The 21,986-nt window shown below is 37.6% G+C and overlaps 1 protein-coding gene across 1 annotated transcript in view; it reads right to left on the reverse strand.

The window, feature by feature from the left end:
- Positions 1-2,171: 2,171 nt before the first annotated feature.
- LOC129776048 (GPI ethanolamine phosphate transferase 1) overlaps positions 2,172-21,986 on the reverse strand; it is a 50,304-nt gene continuing 30,489 nt past the window's right edge. The window contains exons 12-14 of the mRNA XM_055781425.1: positions 2,810-2,890; positions 2,560-2,751; positions 2,172-2,505 (exon numbers count right to left, since the gene is read on the reverse strand). Of these exons, the coding sequence (XP_055637400.1) occupies positions 2,239-2,505; positions 2,560-2,751; positions 2,810-2,890 (540 nt within the window). The 3' untranslated portion in view covers positions 2,172-2,238. The remainder of the gene's footprint in view (positions 2,506-2,559; positions 2,752-2,809; positions 2,891-21,986) is intronic.

Genomic DNA, 21,986 nt, shown 5'->3' on the forward strand with positions numbered 1-21,986 from the left:
CTTCGACTCTCGCAAGAAGCGTGGGTGATGAAGATACTTGAGCGTTTCGGGATGAAGAACTGCTATCCTTGCAGATCGCCTATGGAGAAGGAACTTCAAATGCATCGTGAAGGACCAGCGACGAAGGAACCGTATAGAGAGCTACTTGGCAGCATAATGTACACCATGCTGTGTGTGCGGCCTGATATTTGCTATCCTGTAAGCTACATGGGACGTTTCCAGCAAAAACCTACTGATCAACACTGGCAGTCGTTGAAGCGCATCGTTCGTTACCTGCAAGGAACATCGGGACTCTATCTGGAGTATACAAGAAACGAGAATGCGGAACCGTTAGTAGGATTTGCGGATGCTGACTGGGCTGCTGATACCGTGGACCGAAAATCAGTAAGCGGTTGTCTGTTTAAGGTCTTTGGAGCTACCGTATCCTGGTCAAGTAAGAAACAGACGACTGTGACAACGTCGTCAAGCGAAGCAGAATTCGTTGCCCTGAGTACGGCTGCGTCAGAAGCGATTTGACTGGCTGGGCTTCTTGGCGATTTGAAGATAGCTGTAGGACCCATTGTAATCTTTGAAGATAATCGTGGCTGTATAGGGATGGTCAAGAACCGTGAAACCAAACGTACCAAACATATCGACGTGAAACATCACTTCATTCGTGATCACGTAGAAGAAGGACGATTGAAGATCGAACCGGTGAGCACAATTGATCAACTGGCAGACCTGTTCACCAAGGCGCTAGACGCTACACGTTTCCAGGAGCTACGCAGAAATCTTGGACTAAACGATTGAGAGGGGGTGAAAACGAAGCAAACGTTCTCTTTAGTATCCAGTATATAGTACATCTTAGTAGTCCATACTTGGCTCCTGAATTGTTCTTTTTTTTATTCCAAACCCAACTGTCATCGAATAAAGACGTTCTCCAAACTAAACTTATAAAACTATCACTAAATCACTCACTATTAAAACTGAAGAGAGTTGAAGAAAAAAATGATTTCCGGAGTTTTTTTATTTCATTATATCTTTTTCTTTAAACAAATTCAAACCTTCAACAAATTCTTAGGCCTTCATCGTGGGCGCTGTGAGCTGATGTGTTTATCGCTATATCATCGTCATCAATACCATCATCCAACTGTGGTGCAATACACCGTTGCAGCTGTGCCGAGTGACCTAAACTCGGTTCGAGTTAGAAACCGTTATAGATCATCCGCACTGGTGTGCGCAATAAGGGCGAGAAGGTTTATCTACTTAAAGCGAAGGATATTCACATCGAAGGGTTTTCAATTTTGTACGAAAGAATTGTGCCGATTCCATTCCTGTACAAAAAAAAAAAATTCGAAATATACCCCATATCATAGGTGCGATCTTGATTCTGAGTTTTCGATGGTAGAATTTTCTCTCACTGACCTTTCTTGTAACAATTTTGATCCAGGATCGGATATAATAAAGCTCAACTCACCTTCCTAATAAGGCGAAACACCGCTACTTGAATTTATTTAATCAGTCGGAGCATTAGAAATTCAAATAGCTTACAGCAAAAAAAAAAATGGCTTCAATCCTCTTGGTACTAGAGGGGGTCTTTGATTCAGTCCCAAAAGAGGTTCTGTCAGACAAATTACATATACAGCTATTCCTGAGGAAAAACTGATTTTTCGGACCATCGGGTAAACTTGAAAACTAATTACACAAAAACGAAGAAAACGCCTCTCTGATTTTTGGATATGTCATGTGCAAAACTCAGATAATTTAATTTGATATGTCGATCATCTGAATCAGATTTGCAGTTCAAAAGTTATGAATTTTTGAAAAAGTCATTTTTGGGAAAAAGGGAAAAATTTGATTTTTCGGACCACCCAAAAATGGAAATGGGTACCCTTCTTCTTCTTTCTTTGTTTTTAAGAGGCTTTAAACTTTGAAGTTCATTCGCCTCTAACTGATGGGTACCCTAATGAAAAAATAAAAAAATGCGGGTCTAATATTTATTATTATTCTCAAACATTATTATCAAACAAAATTATCATTTTTCACGGAAATCTGAAAACCACTACATCGGTTTGGCATGGAATGGCTGTGTAGATAGATAGAATATATATAAAAATATAGCTAATAGTTCGGCTGCTCAAAAACTATGTAACTGAGTCTGTAAAAATAAACGAATTATATAAAAAACACACTTTTCATGAATTCTTTATAGTTCAACAATAAATTTGTTTGACATTCCTTCATTAGAATTTTCACAATTTAGTCCATATTAATCTTCGATTGATTATGAATATATTTAACAGCCTCTCCGCTCTTACTTCTAGGTATTATGGAAAATTTTAGTAGGAAATTTGCACAATGAAACAACGCTATGAAAACAATAGTCGTGCACTCCATTATGACAAAGTGCGAAATCGATGTACCAATATCTAACCAAGATCCTTTATTTTTTATGAGAAAAAAGAATTGGAGACACATAATATCGCAAATGACAAATATTATCAGAAACAACACCCGGGATTCAACCTATAAAAAATTATAACATAAAAAAGTGAACATGATATTCGAAACAGTCCTTACCTTCATTGTGATTTGCAAGGCTTTCATGGCACAAATTAATATGAAAACCGGTATCAGCAATTTAAGTATGATTAATCCAGTAATGAGGAATGGTGAAAATGAAGTAACCAACAGCCGTACCCAATTAGGGTCAAATGAACTGACAGTTGCCATGTTTCCAGTTCCAAAAAACGATGTCAAGATAAACGAGATCTGCACGATAAAAAAATTGTTGAATAGTTGTTTGGGTTTGTGAAGAATTCCTTTCTACCAATATTAAACACCTTCTAAAATCACCAAAATCTATGTGCGCGTATTTCTCTGGTTTGCTTGGTAGGGACAGTTTTGCAATCTGCAAAGAAAAAAATATTAGCATTTTTTTTAATATTGCCAAAGTGCACGAATAAGGACTTCTATTATAATTTTTTATGACTTTAGATGCAATATTCTATATAACTATATAACCATATAACTATTCATAATCCACACGCGAACTTTTGTCAGAAACTCGCCATAGTACTAGTTGGAGCGATAAGATCAACGACTTTAGTACATGCCAAAATATTTACGAAGAAAAAAAATTATAGGAGGTTGTGTCCAAAATACGACCGCATTGTTGACGTAGAACTACGCTGTTATTTTATATAAGTCGCTTGTTTATACCTTCTGATATTATTCTATAATGCTGTGAAATTATAGAAACAACTGCTTAGTAGAATAATCTCAGAAATGATTTTTTCATTGTAGAATCAGTTGACGATAATTGATTGATGATTCATTCTTGCCCTCGCAAAACAATCGTATGTCGCAATTTATTTCATGTCAATGCATTGAAAATTTACCTCGAAGGCTATTCCGGTGGCCTTTTTCGAAATTGACATAGACTCGGCTACAGTCGATTATATACATGTTGCACCAGCACCATTATTCCATATCTCATAACTACATCAATATATCTTTGGCACCGCATGTGAACAACAACAATGACAACACTTGCAAGTATTAAATATCATGCTACATGTTATCTAGTATTGCCTCAAAGGAATCGCACTTCTAGATATCGTTCGTACAAACTAAGCGTAAACCAAGCGCCAAATAAGCGTTCACCATAGCTTGCATACAGAGCCATACATTGGTGGCTTGAAACTACTAGCAATAAAAACATTTCTCATCATTTTGTGCTATTCTCAAAAGAAACGCTTCTGTTAATATTACTGGCCTCGAAAAGAGTTGCATTACTTTCTCATGCTCGAGAGAAGCGCAGCTGTCACCCTTAGTGGAGGAAGTTTTGCTACTGGCAAGCAAAACCTTATCACATACAAAATTCCAGAACATTTATTTTCTAAACAAGACTAAAACAAGAGAAATAAACTCTTTTTGTTAATAACAACCTCGAAAACAGTAGCAATGCTTCATTATGATCAATATTAACGCAAATGCAATCCTAGTTGAAAGCAGTTTTGCGACTGGCACGCGAACCCAAATAACTTATAACATTCCAGTAAGACATTCAAGATGCTTGGTATTCCCAAATAATTTTTTGGCACACAACCTTAACGTCTGCTTCGCCATAACGTCAGTATAATGCATTGATGCATTCTCAAAGGCACCAACGAAGCCCTTATGAAGACGGAAAATAAACAATGTTAACTGCTACGAAAAAGACTTGTTATGCCACACAGCTTGTACTCTGCTGTAACACCCATCGATGCGAATTCGCTGATGAGTTTGTCAAGAGCGACCGCCTTCACCACCAGCGGGGGGAGCTTGATTTTGGTTGCTGCCTGGACGTTTACATTTTCGACCGACGCGCCGAAATCGCCTACTTTGCTGTTGTTCGGTGCGGTGTCACATTCGCGAAGGCTCGGTTCAGTGCGAGCGCTTTTCACTGCACCAACACCGCGTGCATCATTAGATGACGCTTACCTCGAAATTGTATTGCCCCTGTCAATGCGTCCGTTTTTTGAGGGGCTCGAGCCTGCCTTCCTCTTCTTCTTGCTCATCGCACACTACGCGAAGCGTCCAATTTATGACGCGGAAAGAAGAACACACGATACGAATAACGCGAAAAACGAACAGAAAAATCAAACGACGATTTCCAAGTTGGATTACCACTGGTGGGGTCCAATCTTAGATCGAAGCGCAGCGAAAGCAAAGTGAACTGGATTACTCAACAGTCCGATGCCGAATGAAAGTTTGCCTCAGCGAGATCCACTGTTTATACTCTAGTCAAATATTCCCCTTCATTCTTCTTCTTTTCCTTTGTTCACGGAGACTTAAAATCCTACGATTTCCCCTCCGTTGGTCGTCGATAAGTTGCTCGTTATTGATAGCTCTGTTCGGGAAAGCACTCAAATGGACAGAACAAATGTATGGGAAAATAGAAACACAAAGTTTTCATGAATTTTAACCATTTACTAACCATGGGATTCTAATGTATGACATATTAAATAAATCTTACGGAATTTCCAATTCGTTTAGTATGTAAATCGCCAAAATCCGTTCGCGGCAAAAATAGTTATTAACGTTAACTTTATTTCATAAAAACGTGACCTGTTTTCTGATTTGACACCCTTAATGAAAGACGTAGTTCTACGTCAATAGCAGCTCTGGACCGGAAGCCCCCTTCCGGAAGCTACCGTGCAATCATGATCCTGTATGGTGCCTACAACATTTGTCTCAGCTCCTCTTTTGCCGTCTATCGCCAAAAGCAAGTACATTTGTGGGAAATTATCAAGCCGGATTCATTCCCGGTTGCTCGACTGCAGCAGATCCTTCAAAAGTGTTACGAGTATCAGGTCAACGATGAACGGTGTGCAGTGCAGTTTTCGGATCTCAGGCGATCTGTCGGAATCCTTTGCGACTCACAGGGGATGTCGACAAGACGATGGACTCTTCTGTCTGCTCTTGAACGTGGCGCTAGAAGCGGCGGCGGGTTTCAACAATCGGGGCACGATTTTCAACAAATCTAGTCAGCTTATCTGCTTCACCGATGACGTGGACATAATCGCGGTAGCCGACTGAAACTCGAAGCAGGACTGATTGGGCTTGGGATCAATGCGTCTGAGACTAAATCCATGCTAGCAGGAAGGACTGATCGTAACAGAATTCTTAGTGTTGGTAGTAGTGTTGTGATCGATGGCGACGAGCTCGAGGTGATAGAAGAATTTGTCTATCTTGGCTCGTTGATAACAACTGATAACAACTGCCGTGGAATTCTAAGACACATAGTCGACGGAAGTCGCATCTATCATCGACGAAGTGTAACATGTACAAATCCTTGATTCGACCGGTTGTTCTCTATAGGAACGAAGCATGGACGATGTTCGAAAGGGACTTACAAGCACTTGGTGTTTTTGAGCACCGAGTGCTCAGAACAATATACGATGGTACAGAAAAAGGACTATGGAGAAGGTGGATGAACCTCGAACTAACACAAATCTACGACGAACCCAGCATCCAGAAAGTCATCAAGGCTGGAGAAGTGCGATAGGCAACGCATGTTGCAAGATAGCCCAACAGCAGCCCTGCAAAAATGGTGTTCGCATCGAACACCAACAAGGAAGGAACAATAAGAGGAGTCCAGCTAGCGAGGTACTCGGATCAGGTGGAGCAGGACTTGGCAAGAATCTTGGCTGTTGTCGCTGTTGGGATTGCCTGTGTACTGAAGCGGTGTGTTGCTGTTGCGTATAAACTCAATCTTCAATTGATTACGTTTGTGTGGAAATTTAATAGATTAGTATTGAACAAGGAAAAAAACGATGATTATGTATTTGTATAACTTTTTTAGTAAATTATTCCTTCCAACTTGCTAGCCTGACCTCACGATTGTTCTCTCATCTGTTCTTCGATGTCGGTTAATATGTTTGATGATGTTGCTGATGCTAATGTAGGTATTGCGAATATCCCTCGAACTGTTATGAGCGCGGCATTTAGGAATGATAAAATTAATGTACGAGGGCGGTCCGATAAGTACTTAGCCTCATCGCACGATGGTGTCAATATCACAAGAGAAATTACTATCGTGTAACTCGATTCGCATTCTCGTAAACGGTTACTGTCGAATCGAACTCGTAGTTTTGTTTTGCCCGTGTGTGGAAGCGGGTGTGCCCACGAATTTTAGAAAAATGGAAAAAGAGCAATATTGGTCGGTGATTCGATTCTTGTTTTTTGGAAGGGAAATCGCGCAGCGAAATCAAAGAGCGCTTGGATGCTGTATACGGTGACTCTTCTCCTTCGATGGCAACCGTCAAAAATTGGTTTAACGAGTTTCAACGAGGTCACACGTCGGTTTTTGATGAGCCACCCCAGGTGCCCCGAAAACGGGTATCACGGAGGATAACATGACAAAAATCAACGATCTCGTATTGGAAGACTGCCGATTGAAGGTGCGCGAGAAAACTGATATAGTAGGCATCTCAAAAGACCGCGTGGATCATATCCTGCATAAAATTTTGGGCATGAGAAGAGGCGCGATGGATGCCGCGTTTGCTCATTCCGGACAACAAGTGCAACCGTGAGACCACTTCAGAGCAGTGTTTGACGCTGTTTAAGCGCAATCCGAAGGAGTTTCTGTGTCGTTTCGACGAAACATGGTTCCACTGGTACACTGGTACCAGAGACCAAGGAACAGTCGAAACAGTGGACTTCACCCGGCGAACATGCTCCGAAAAAGGCGAAGACTGTCCTATCGGGCGAAAGGTGATGGCCACCTTTTTCTGGGATTCACAATGTGTGATCTACATCGACTACCTGGAGAAGGGCAAAACGGGCACAAGGCTCTACTATGCCGAATTATTGGGCCGATTCGACGCTCAATTGCAGAGAAACAGCCCCATTTGGCGAAGAAAAAAATACTCTTCCACCATGACAACGCACCGGCTCACACCTCCGCCGTCGCCACGGCCAAATTGATCAAATTGCACTACGAACTGCTGCCCCATCCATTGTATTCTCCAAATTTGGCCCTGTGCGACTTTTCTTGTTTCCAAACTTGCAAAAATCACTCGCCGGGCAGAAATTTGAGTCGAATGAGGAGGTCATCGCCGCCACGGAGGTCGAATCCAAACATTTATTAATCGCTTCGATTTGATCAGTCCTTACCAATCGGGTTTCCGTTCAAATCATAGCACTACTTCAGCTCCTCTGAAGGTTCATGATGACATTCATCGTACCATTTATAAGAAAAGTACAGGACTGTTGATTTTTCTAAAGCGAGAGTTTCTCGCGTAAAGCTTCTAAAAAAAATTCGAGGGGTTGTATCAGAGACACGACCGCTTAGGACCGTAGGACTACGCATTTTTTTTTTTATTTGTTGGTTTATGATTTCGGATATCATTCGCGAATACGTCGAAAGTTCAGAAATAACTCTTCAGTAAGAAGTTCCGGGAAATGGGTTTAATGGCTTGCGTGGTTTTGTAGAATCCTTTCGAGAAGCAACGATTCTTTCTTGCCTTTGCGAGAACAATACACTAATTGGTCATATGTCGCAATTTGTTTATTTATATCAATGCACGAATTGCACTGAGTATTTAACGAGAGGCATCTTCCGTGCATCGCCATACAACAAGCATCAAACACGCGTCTAACAGATGCACACAGTTGCAGCGATAAACTTCATGTGAATATTCGCTAGCGTTCACAGCTCGAGGGAAAACATAAAACACTTAACGAGCAGAATCAGCGTCTTTTGTTGTTTCGGGCACAGAAAGATTCTGAGAATTTTACTCAGAGGAGATGCAATACTTATACGCTAGCGACAGCTTACTTACTTCGCAAATATTCTCCCCCTTCGTTGTTTCTTTTCTGTTTCTTCTTTTCCTTTGTTTACGGAGATTTTAAATCTAACGATTCATTCGTCTCCGACTGTTTCTATTCTAGCAGCTGCATAAGTCGTTATTGACAGCACTGTTCGGGGAAGCACACAAATGGACAGAACAAATGTATGGGGAAATGGGAATGCTTCCAAATTTCATCAATTTCAACCATATACAGACTATGGGATGTATAGCATATCAAACAAATCTTAGAAAATTTCCGATTCGATTGGTATGCAAATTGTTGAAATCCGTTCGCAGCAAAAATAATTATTAACATTAACTTTATTTCATAAAAACGTAACCTGTTTTCTGATTTGGCCCCCTTAATGTAAGACGTAGTCCTACGTCAAAATTGTCCATGCAATTTGGATTTTCTAGTGCTGCCGTAACTCTCATTAAATCATACCTGTCTCAAAGGACTCAAGTCGTAGAATGTAACGGTAAGCTTTCAAGTCAAACCAACATTTGTTATTTATCAATGATTCTCATTATTTATTAATGATTTACCGGCCGTGCTTAGAGTGAGCATGATATACATGTTTGCTGACGACGTACAGTTATATTTGAATGCTCTCAATTTGTTTGTAGTGGAGATGGCTCAACTTATTAATGCTGACCTAAAACGAGTTTTCCTATGGTCAAAGTGTAACCTACTCCACATCAACAAAACTAAAACAAAGCTAATGCTTATAACCCGTCAGCAGAAGCCTTCAAATTTGCCAAATATTACTCTGGGAAATGATATTTTAGATTACGTTAATAATGCTGTCAATCTTGGAGAAATTTTTCAAGAAAAAATGCAATGGGATAAACAAATCAATTACCAGTGCTCGAAAATATACGCCAATGAAGACTCACGGCTGGGATGGGATGCTTTTCAAATCGCTGCTCCTCTCCCATATTACATACGACATGGAGTTGACTTCTAATGTGTCAATGGCAACATTGTATGGACTAAGGGTGGCTGTGAACTGCTGTGTCCGATGGGTATTCAATTTATCGAGATTCTCAAGAATCTCTTCATTTCAGAGCAAACTTCTTGGCAGCACATTTCATGATTTCATTAAACTCCGTTACTGTTTGACAACCTGTAGTAACATGCTCAAAGGCCCTCGGTATTTTTTTAAAAAATTCGAGCCGTTCAGAAATACAATAACCAGAAGTTTTGGTCTGCCACATTTCAGCGCTTCTCATTATCGCAATGCCTTCATTGTACGAGCAACCATTTTGTGGAACCAACTTCCCGTTGCTATTAAAAGTATTCAGTCCCGAAGAAGGTTCCATCTTGAGTTGGTTGGCTCAATGGAAGGAATTAGTTTAGTAGAAGGACAATTAGTCTTGCATGTATACCTTAGTTGTAGAATGAACTTGTTAGTATGAGTTAATCTTTGTTTCGCACAAACATGCAACCGATTGTAGAAATTGAAAAGGAGTAGTCCTCAATCTACAAGTATTTATAAATAAATTAAATGAAATGAATCGGTGCGGCCGGGAATTGAAGAACTGCAGCTATGGACCAGGTTCATTGATGGAACAATGTTGTGAATGGGATCCAATCTCTTCATGGGATGTAGCATCATTGTAAATAAAAAAATATATAGGAGGTTGTGTTCAAGACACGACCGCATTGTTGAGGTAGAACTACGCTGTAATTTGATTCAAGTCGCTTGTTTATAACTGCGGATATTATTTTATGATGCTACGAAAAAATTTTAAATAGCTATTCTACCAGGTCCCCCTGAAATGTTTTTTTATTGTAGAATCATTTCACGATAATTGTTTGATGATTCATTCTTATGCTCGCAGAACAATACATGCTCGAGATAAGCGCAGCTGTCATCCTTAGTGGAGAAAATTTTGCTACTGGCAAGCGAGGCCAAATCAACAACATTTACTTTCTTGGTGACAAAATAAGCGAAATCAATTCTATCTGCACGCGAACACAAATAAATTAATGACTTATTATAACTTTGTAGCGCCCTTATTTAATTTCTAAGTCCCGCTTATGTCGAACCGGCCCCACTTTAGTTTTGTTTATTCGCCAAATTTCCAGGGGGCAAGTTCAACATAGCGGTTTTGATTGTACAACAGGGGTTCGCGCAGAGTCAGCACCACGGAAACGTGTGCGTACGATTCTAGCGCGACCCGAAAAATTAAGTTAGTAAATAAGAAATTGTGATTGTAAACAAAAGATGTTAATAAAAAGTACTGAGCCAGTCGGGCGCGGTGAGCAGTGCGAAGAAACTAGTGCTACAAGTAGTGACAGCGGTGGGATGCTGTCCAAGTGAGGACAGCAGCCCACCCATCGTGGTGTTTACAAAGTGTTGATTTCCTTGAAGATAATCTGGGAATCGAACAGAATCCCTAGCTGAGAAAATGTGCGTGGACAGAGTGTAGTGAAAGAAGAAGAAAATCGAAAAAATATGGATCAGCATAATGCGGTACAAGAAGTGACGTTCGAAAATGAACGTATCGTAGTGAAAAAAATCTGGGAAATTATTAGTACAATTGAACCAAGTAAAACCATCCCCCTGTAGTAGTGATCTCCAAAGAAGAAAATTCCGGTAATGAATCGCTTGTTTCGGATCGATCGAACAATAAGGATATGCTGTCGAGCATATACAGCAAAGTGGAAAGCATGTTGAAGAAAAATGATTCCCGCACGGAGTCGGTTGGAGAAGCTCATTTGGTTGAGCCACCACGGGTGCAGTTGTTTGTTGAGAAGTTCGATTCACGGTCGATGTTTTTGCTTTTGCTGGACTGTGGCTCCGAGAGGTTCATTTACGTCGAATCGAATGTGGCATCAGACATCTTGAGGGATGTTATAGAAGTGAACTCCGTTTCTGGAATTCCTCTTTGCATCTATGAACAATATCAACGAAGGTAATCACATATTTTATAATGAAAGATTGATTAAGTGAGAGAGCGGAAAAAAATGTTAGAACTAACCATATGTGGAAACACGATAAACAAAACTTTGCAAATCGTTGGGTGAAATTGAGAAAAAAAAACATGGATACATAAAAAGAAATTTTATTATAAATGTTAGACTACTGTAAACCAAAAAAAAACATTTTTTTGACGACTGCAAAACCTTATTTCATTGTAACAATTTAGGACAACAGCGAGAAATTGAATAGGACCAATTAATTTTTTTTTCCACTCAAAACAACCAAATTTTAAAAAGTGGAACAAAAAAAAGTTTTTTCCAAATGAATTCACATCAACTGTTGGAAGGAGAATCAATTTATTAAATCAACTAAAATATTTTGAGAATAAGTGCGATAAAATGTATGTGAAGGGAAACTATGTACCTGAAAGAAAGTTGTACAATCTAATTCTTGCGTTGAAACAGTATATCTTGATAAACCCCTAAGTAATCAATAATATTATGCATATTTGTATTAGTTTGTTATCATTTCGTTATCGTTATCATTTTGTAAGGTTAAATGCTTCTATAAACTATTGATTTTAGTCAACGGTTTTACGTCTGCTTAATTGAGTTATTCGACCCACCAGAGAAAAGTCTTGAGAAACATAAATAAAAATTATTAATGAATAATATTCCATCAGTTCTGTAAGCACTGATTATTCTGTTTGGGAAAACACAATCATGTCTCTCATACTTGAGTTGTATGAACAGGGTAATATGGGGAAAGTACTTATTGAATTAAAAAAATGCGTGATTCTTTCTTTCACACACGCTTTGAAGTGGGATTTTTTTTTAGAAAAATGAAGATATTTGAATCGTATATGTCTACAGCCAATTAATAACGAGAATGAGTCCATCAATCGCTAAAATAGCTTTTGAATGTACCGAAGGGCTGGAAGGCCAGGAATGAATTCCTGTAAGGACATGTATGAATCGATATTTACATAAAAGTTCACGAGAAACTAGAAATGTGGGATATACCGATGATAGCAATTAATTAAATAAAACAAAATGAAGATGATATTGACGAATGATAAAGAAAAATAAAACGAAGTAACGCTACGAAAGCGAAGAAGAATCATGGGAGATGAATTTACCTCCAACAATAAAGATATAAATAAAGAAAACTTCCCAACAGGAAGTATCCCGTGTCGGGCACACGTACAGAGCATCGAAGACTGCAACATACCAATTATGAGAACACTTGTAATACTAACCTCGAGCCAACCGCGAGTAATCGGTTACATATTACTAACATAGTTGTAAGACAAAAATTGTCAAAATATTGGCCCCGTCAGGCCCCGTCAGGCTAACGCCACATGTGCCTTAATAAAATATATATGTTGGGAAAAAAGAAAACTAAATATTGAAGAAGATGAAAGATTAAAGACTAAAAGAATATGGAAGATTAAAGATTGAAGAATTGATGAGAGGGAGCACCAAGAAAAATTTTAATGAAGCTGTGAAAGCTCAGCAATAATGATCGATAAGACTTTTGGGGAAGCTTTAAGGAGATATGACCATTTTTTGTTCCCATTTAGAATTGGGGGATTACAGAGTTGAAGGAATTTAATTTTTAATTACAACCGGGAATAAAGAACAGTAACTGAAACTGCATTTTTTACGATATTTTGTACAAAAAAAATTAACCTAAATTTTCGTTTTTTTGTGTCAAGTCGAGCTTATACAGAAGAAGATAAATCACAAATGAAAAATAACAAGAATTTATAAATGTGGGATTCTAACAACACTTAAATTCAATATTTGCATACTAGTTCATAGCAACTAGAAATGTGTAATCCAAAATAAAAGAAAAAAAATGAAGTATCAAAATGTTTAATGATAAAACATTAAAAAACAAATGAAACATTTTTTTTGTAAGGGAACAAAAAATTATAATGAAAAGAAAATTAAGGAGAGTATTGAAATACAAAGAGATGAACAAAAAAAAGCACGAGTAACGAACTGAACATGCAAAGAAATAGTAAAGCCAAAAAAAAATAATGAAACAATGTTTTTCTGCATTAAGATGGAAGACTCAAAGGAAAAAGAGAAAAGAAAGGAAGGAAAAATGGGTATAGAAATCATATAATAAGAGATTTTAAGAAAACAAATAAAAGAAGGATATAAAGATGAATACAAAGTATTAAAATGTTTGAAGAGAAAACGATAAAAGACAAAGGGAATAAAAAGAGGAATCTATAGACAAAATGAGAAGAAAATGAAATAAAGGAAAAAATGAAAAAGGAGACCGTCATGCCTACAGCTAATTTATAATAAATAATGCGTCCATCAAGACGGCGTACTAAGTTATTTATTGCTTCTTACGCAGAACGTCCTTGAATGTACCGAGGAGCTGGGAGGTCAATGTTAAGAGAGTATTGAATTACAAATGATAAAAATGAGCATAAGTCAATAAAGTAAATAAAGAGAAAATTATGAACGAGTGCATCAGGCATAAGAGAAATATAAAGAAACCTAGAGAGGGAAAAAAGGTGACAAGGCAACATGAAATATATACATAAGAAGGTTTATGGGATATGAATTTTTGACAGCTATTTTATAACAATTAATGCGTTTATCAATTTGGCATTATTATGCAGAACAATTTTGAATGAACCGACGAGCTTAAGGGAATATTAAGAGAGGAAATTATGGCAGAGAAAAAAAAGGAAATAACAAGCCAAATAACTTTTGAGTTAACCGAAGAGCTGGCACTGGACTCATTCTAAAGTGGCAAATGAGAAATACGAAAACGAGTAAACAGAGTAAAAACAAAAAGAAGAAGAATAAAGAAGAAAAAGTAAGAGATAATAAAGAAAAATTGAAGAATAATCGATTATATTAAAAAAAAAGATTGTAAGAGAAAAGCAAGGCAATATATATAAAAAAAAGGATATGAAGGGTTATGATACTAAATGAAGAAAAAAAAACAAGGGTGGAAATGAATAAAAGAAGAATCTATTTGTTGAGGCGTACAAAAATAAATGTAAAGAGAAAAACGAAGGTAAACTTGATAAAGAATAATATATAATAGGAATGAGAGTAATGGAATACAAAAAAAAAATAAATACATGAACATGGAAAAAATATCAAAGAATAATTAAAATCGAAGAATAGAGCAGAAAAGAGGAGAGGAAAATAAGGGGACTGAAGATGTAACGTTATGCAGAATTTCGGAAAAAAAATAGTAATTTATTTCTTTTTTCTTTTCTTTTCCGAGTTTTTTTTTTGTTTCGCGAGTTTTTCTCTCCACAGAGTATATTTACAGGTATTCAAATGCGGAACGACAGAATGGACAAGGAGTCATGACCCGGAATGAACGCGCTAGAGCGATACAGATGCAAGAATGGAAGGAGAGGAAGACTGTACAACCGAAACCTCAACCTGGTCAATAAAAGGGGAGGCACACACACCTCCACAGGCACTATCCACAGATTTTTTTTGGCACAGGCACACACACCTGTAAGATTTTATGATTTTATTCATCATTATTTTATGATTAATGATTTTAATTTGCTTTATTTCAATTGTTTCATCATAACTTATGGTTTTATCATTAAAAAAAAAAAGATTAAACTCAGATTAAATATACAAGGGTCATGTGTGGAAGAGAACATTCTATTCAAATATATCATTTTAGAAAAAAAAAGAATATAAAAGGAATACCCAAATTAGGGAAGAAGAGCAAACTAAATAGCAGAACAGAAGTTCGATTTAGAAAATAGAAAAAAAAATTGTTTAAAAACGAACAAAAATTTTCTAATAAAGAAACGATTTCTAAGAAAAAAAAATTGTTAAAAAAAATTATGTTAAAAAAAAAAGTTGTAAATGACAATAGAATAAAAAAAAGTGTAAAATGATCTCCCTGGAACGATGGAGATGGATTGTCGACGAGGAGCGATACATGGCTAGACGAGTCAAGGTCAAAACTCAGCATACCGCTGAAAAGGAGAGAAGTGCCCAGCCGGATAGTCACAGGAAGGAAGAGGACGACGAGTCATGCGGAAGGACAATTATCGAAGGTGTCGGGTACTGTAGGATGATGGAGAAAAAACAACAATAAGCAAGAGTATTGGAAACGTGGAGTGATCAATCTGGCTCTAGCAAATCTGGAATAAAAGCTACGTGATACAACTAAATTCCATAATTGAGGTAATGCAAAGGTTGACGCAATAAGACTACAACTACCTCCACAACGATTATTTTTCGCCGAAAAATCTGAAGTTGAAGATAAACAGAAATCACATGATACTAAAATGAAGATCGAAGATGAACTAGAAGAGATGACATAACATTATATTGAAAGCTAAGATTGCTGCCGATATACCTAAACTTCAGTATGATTGAAGAAAAAGCTGGAGAAGGAAAGGATGCAACCCGATGGGGCAAAAATGGTGACATGGAATAAAATGAACGCAAACACTACAACCGAAAAAAAAATCAAATAAAACTTTATGAGTCGGTTGAACTATTGGGCCGTTGGAATGTTCAGGGAAGGACCGCAAATACACGTATCTGGTGGAGAAAGACGGATGAGACTGCGCAACGCGGAAGAAGACAAGCAGCAACCCACACCTAGTATCAGAGACCAACCAATTGATGAGTCACAACGGAAGACGGGAGCAGCTGAGGAACAAGAGGAACGACTGTATGAATTGATATAAAAACCATAAATTCATATATTCCTGTTTTAACAAATTTTTTAATTAAAAGAAAAAAAAGTGATGTAAACAGTAAGCCAATTTTTTTTTGTTGTGAATAAACAAATATAGGATATAGGAGTATTAACCCGCACGACCCAGTTTTAGGGAAAACTCTGCAAGTTTCCCCTAAAACTCATTGAGTAGGGGGAGATGTAGCGCCCTTATTTAATTTCTAAGTCCCGCTTATGTCGAACCGGCCCCACTTTAGTTTTGTTTATTCGCCAAATTTCCAGGGGGCAAGTTCAACATAGCGGTTTTGATTGTACAACAGGGGTTCGCGCAGAGTCAGCACCACGGAAACGTGTGCGTACGATTCTAGCGCGACCCGAAAAATTAAGTTAGTAAATAAGAAATTGTGATTGTAAACAAAATATGTTAATAAAAAGTACTGAGCCAGTCGGGCGCGGTGAGCAGTGCGCAGAAACTAGTGCTACAACTTATTGAATAACTTGGTATTCCCCAAATAATTTTTCGGTACAAAACCTTAACACCTGCTTCACCATAGCGTCAGTTCAATGCATTGATGCAATGTCGAAGGCACCAATGAAGCCTTTATGATGACAGAAAACAAACAATGTTAACTGCTTGGAAAAAGGTTGAATATTTGCCTCAGCAGAGATTCATTACTAATACCCTAGCGTAAATAATTCTCTCCCGTTATCTCCCTTCCTTGTTTATATTTGTCATATACTCCATATATTTGTTATATACAAATGGGGTTTCAGCGTAGCGAATATGCACTATTTTTACGTACGGGTTCAAATATACATATATCCATATATCGATGACTTGAAGCAACCAAATACACACACACTTATCTCTGTTTATCTCTGCCAGAGACATCAGCAAGTGAGTAATTTGGTCGCGTCCACAGTTTAGTCCGAAACGAAGACATATGATGGCGCAAAACAAGGAAGAACAAGCGATGTTCATTTTTTTCGTATCTAGAACGATACTGAAAGTTTGCCTTTCCTTCCTTTACTTGTTGAATTTAAGAGACTTTAAACTTCTTCAGTTCATTCGCCTCTAGCCTTCAAAAAGGCCCTTGGAAACTGTACTGTTTCCTCATGTTACTCCTCCATCCCCATTGCCTTAAGAAAACCAAATGATAAAAATGAGCATAAGTCAATAAAGTAAATAAAGAGAAAATTATGAAAGAGTGCATCAGGCATAAGAGAAATATAAAGAAACCTAGAGAGGGAAAAAAGGTGACAAGGCAACATGAAATATATACATAAGAAGGTTTATGGGATATGAATTTTTGACAGCTATTTTATAACAATTAATGCGTTTATCAATTTGGCATTATTATGCAGAACAATTTTGAATGAACCGACGAGCTTAAGGGAATATTAAGAGAGGAAATTATGGCAGAGAAAAAAAAGGAAATAACAAGCCAAATAACTTTTGAGTTAACCGAAGAGCTGGCACTGGACTCATTCTAAAGTGGCAAATGAGAAATACGAAAACGAGTAAACAGAGTAAAAACAAAAAGAAGAAGAATAAAGAAGAAAAAGTAAGAGATAATAAAGAAAAATTGAAGAATAATCGATTATATTAAAAAAAAAGATTGTAAGAGAAAAGCAAGGCAATATATATAAAAAAAAGGATATGAAGGGTTATGATACTAAATGAAGAAAAAAAAACAAGGGTGGAAATGAATAAAAGAAGAATCTATTTGTTGAGGCGTACAAAAATAAATGTAAAGAGAAAAACGAAGGTAAACTTGATAAAGAATAATATATAATAGGAATGAGAGTAATGGAATACAAAAAAAAAATAAATACATGAACATGGAAAAAATATCAAAGAATAATTAAAATCGAAGAATAGAGCAGAAAAGAGGAGAGGAAAATAAGGGGACTGAAGATGTAACGTTATGCAGAATTTCGGAAAAAAAATAGTAATTTATTTCTTTTTTCTTTTCTTTTCCGAGTTTTTTTTTGTTTCGCGAGTTTTTCTCTCCACAGAGTATATTTACAGGTATTCAAATGCGGAACGACAGAATGGACAAGGAGTCATGACCCGGAATGAACGCGCTAGAGCGATACAGATGCAAGAATGGAAGGAGAGGAAGACTGTACAACCGAAACCTCAACCTGGTCAATAAAAGGGGAGGCACACACACCTCCACAGGCACTATCCACAGATTTTTTTTGGCACAGGCACACACACCTGTAAGATTTTATGATTTTATTCATCATTATTTTATGATTAATGATTTTAATTTGCTTTATTTCAATTGTTTCATCATAACTTATGGTTTTATCATTAAAAAAAAAAAGATTAAACTCAGATTAAATATACAAGGGTCATGTGTGGAAGAGAACATTCTATTCAAATATATCATTTTAGAAAAAAAAAGAATATAAAAGGAATACCCAAATTAGGGAAGAAGAGCAAACTAAATAGCAGAACAGAAGTTCGATTTAGAAAATAGAAAAAAAAATTGTTTAAAAACGAACAAAAATTTTCTAATAAAGAAACGATTTCTAAGAAAAAAAAATTGTTAAAAAAAATTATGTTAAAAAAAAAAGTTGTAAATGACAATAGAATAAAAAAAAGTGTAAAATGATCTCCCTGGAACGATGGAGATGGATTGTCGACGAGGAGCGATACATGGCTAGACGAGTCAAGGTCAAAACTCAGCATACCGCTGAAAAGGAGAGAAGTGCCCAGCCGGATAGTCACAGGAAGGAAGAGGACGACGAGTCATGCGGAAGGACAATTATCGAAGGTGTCGGGTACTGTAGGATGATGGAGAAAAAACAACAATAAGCAAGAGTATTGGAAACGTGGAGTGATCAATCTGGCTCTAGCAAATCTGGAATAAAAGCTACGTGATACAACTAAATTCCATAATTGAGGTAATGCAAAGGTTGACGCAATAAGACTACAACTACCTCCACAACGATTATTTTTCGCCGAAAAATCTGAAGTTGAAGATAAACAGAAATCACATGATACTAAAATGAAGATCGAAGATGAACTAGAAGAGATGACATAACATTATATTGAAAGCTAAGATTGCTGCCGATATACCTAAACTTCAGTATGATTGAAGAAAAAGCTGGAGAAGGAAAGGATGCAACCCGATGGGGCAAAAATGGTGACATGGAATAAAATGAACGCAAACACTACAACCGAAAAAAAAATCAAATAAAACTTTATGAGTCGGTTGAACTATTGGGCCGTTGGAATGTTCAGGGAAGGACCGCAAATACACGTATCTGGTGGAGAAAGACGGATGAGACTGCGCAACGCGGAAGAAGACAAGCAGCAACCCACACCTAGTATCAGAGACCAACCAATTGATGAGTCACAACGGAAGACGGGAGCAGCTGAGGAACAAGAGGAACGACTGTATGAATTGATATAAAAACCATAAATTCATATATTCCTGTTTTAACAAATTTTTTAATTAAAAGAAAAAAAAAGTGATGTAAACAGTAAGCCAATTTTTTTTTGTTGTGAATAAACAAATATAGGATATAGGAGTATTAACCCGCACGACCCAGTTTTAGGGAAAACTCTGCAAGTTTCCCCTAAAACTCATTGAGTAGGGGGAGATGTAGCGCCCTTATTTAATTTCTAAGTCCCGCTTATGTCGAACCGGCCCCACTTTAGTTTTGTTTATTCGCCAAATTTCCAGGGGGCAAGTTCAACATAGCGGTTTTGATTGTACAACAGGGGTTCGCGCAGAGTCAGCACCACGGAAACGTGTGCGTACGATTCTAGCGCGACCCGAAAAATTAAGTTAGTAAATAAGAAATTGTGATTGTAAACAAAATATGTTAATAAAAAGTACTGAGCCAGTCGGGCGCGGTGAGCAGTGCGTAGAAACTAGTGCTACAACTTATTGAATAACTTGGTATTCCCCAAATAATTTTTCGGTACAAAACCTTAACACCTGCTTCACCATAGCGTCAGTTCAATGCATTGATGCAATGTCGAAGGCACCAATGAAGCCTTTATGATGACAGAAAACAAACAATGTTAACTGCTTGGAAAAAGGTTGAATATTTGCCTCAGCAGAGATTCATTACTAATACCCTAGCGTAAATAATTCTCTCCCGTTATCTCCCTTCCTTGTTTATATTTGTCATATACTCCATATATTTGTTATATACAAATGGGGTTTCAGCGTAGCGAATATGCACTATTTTTACGTACGGGTTCAAATATACATATATCCATATATCGATGACTTGAAGCAACCAAATACACACACACTTATCTCTGTTTATCTCTGCCAGAGACATCAGCAAGTGAGTAATTTGGTCGCGTCCACAGTTTAGTCCGAAACGAAGACATATGATGGCGCAAAACAAGGAAGAACAAGCGATGTTCATTTTTTTCGTATCTAGAACGATACTGAAAGTTTGCCTTTCCTTCCTTTACTTGTTGAATTTAAGAGACTTTAAACTTCTTCAGTTCATTCGCCTCTAGCCTTCAAAAAGGCCCTTGGAAACTGTACTGTTTCCTCATGTTACTCCTCCATCCCCATTGCCTTAAGAAAACCATTCGATCTCCCGCCGTCCAGCTCGCCCAGCAACGGTGTTGTCCAGTCGGTGTCCTCACGAAGAATGAAGTTTGCCTCAGCAAGATCCACTGGTTATACTCCAGGCAAATATTCCCCTTCGTTCTTCTTCTTTCCCTTTGTTCACGGAGACTTTACACCTCACGATTTTCCCTTCGTTGCTCGTCGATAAGTTGCTCGTTATTGACAGCTCTGTTCGAGAAATCACACAAATGGACAGAACAAATGTATGAGGAAATGGGAATGCTTCCAATTTTCATCAATTTAAACCATATACAGACTATGGAATTGCAATGTATAGCATATCAAACTAATCTTAGGGAATTTCTGATTCGTTTAGTATATGAATCGCCAGAATCCGTTTACGGCAAAAATAGTTATTAACGTTTACTTTATTTCATAAAAACGTGACCTGTTTTCTGATTTGGCACCCTTAATGGAAGACGTAGTTCTACGTCAAAAACCGTCTACCCAAGCTTTAGCAAAATCGTATATTGTATCGAATAAATAAACTATCAAAATATACATCGGGGTTTACCTGGAAATCGAAGATGTGCAGTTTTATACGCACGACATGCCAGCGGCGAAACTTCTAAACGTATTTTTACGTGGACTACCGGCCTATTAAATCTTGAAATAAGGCTGGAGAATGTCTTCACTATGACTTGTCTACCAAGCAACAACACATCCAGAGACCAGCTAATCTTAGGGTGGGTTTAGACTAGTGATATATTCATGTGAAGAAATATGATGAGATTTATAGAAATCGTATCAACCGTTTATACTAGCGTGAACTTATATAATGAATATATTCATATTTTAGGTGAATTTATTCACCTGAAGTAGAACTGCATCCAACTTTAGTGATTTCTCACAGGTGCTGAATTTATCACATTTATTCTCACCCGTTTACACCTATTTTCACGTGAATAAATCCATCTACAGCTATAGATCTCCCTAATGTAAACCCGCCATTAGACACACATTAGTTACACTTTGTCATGGGCATCACAAAACATAAGCTTCCTCAAGAATATTCGAGCCAACTTAACAAACGAATTGTCACATATTAAGAAAAAATATTAAAAAAAGGAACTAAAACAGGAGATAGGGAAAAAACTAGTTTTATTTCAAAATTGCCCATCCAAAACACCGTGCGCAAACGAACGCGTTACAAAATGCGTTGAGTGCGTTGAGGCTCTCTCTTGAAAACGCAGAAAAAGCTTCCGACGGTCATACTCGGAAGCTTCCTGGCGCGGAAAAAAAGAGGTCTCGCTCTCTAAGTTCTGAACCTCTGGCCGATACGGATGCACCAAAGAGTTGGACGAAAGAACGCGATTGTAATCGGTGCTGGAAAAACGCGGGATTATTCCACTTGTGCGCCTTAGAATACCGATCGCGAGTGAAATATATTTGTTGAACGCGAAAAAAAAAACGAATAGGGAATCGCT

Source organism: Toxorhynchites rutilus, chromosome 3 (genome assembly GCF_029784135.1).
Source record: "Toxorhynchites rutilus septentrionalis strain SRP chromosome 3, ASM2978413v1, whole genome shotgun sequence".
Classification (NCBI taxonomy): domain Eukaryota; kingdom Metazoa; phylum Arthropoda; class Insecta; order Diptera; family Culicidae; genus Toxorhynchites; species Toxorhynchites rutilus.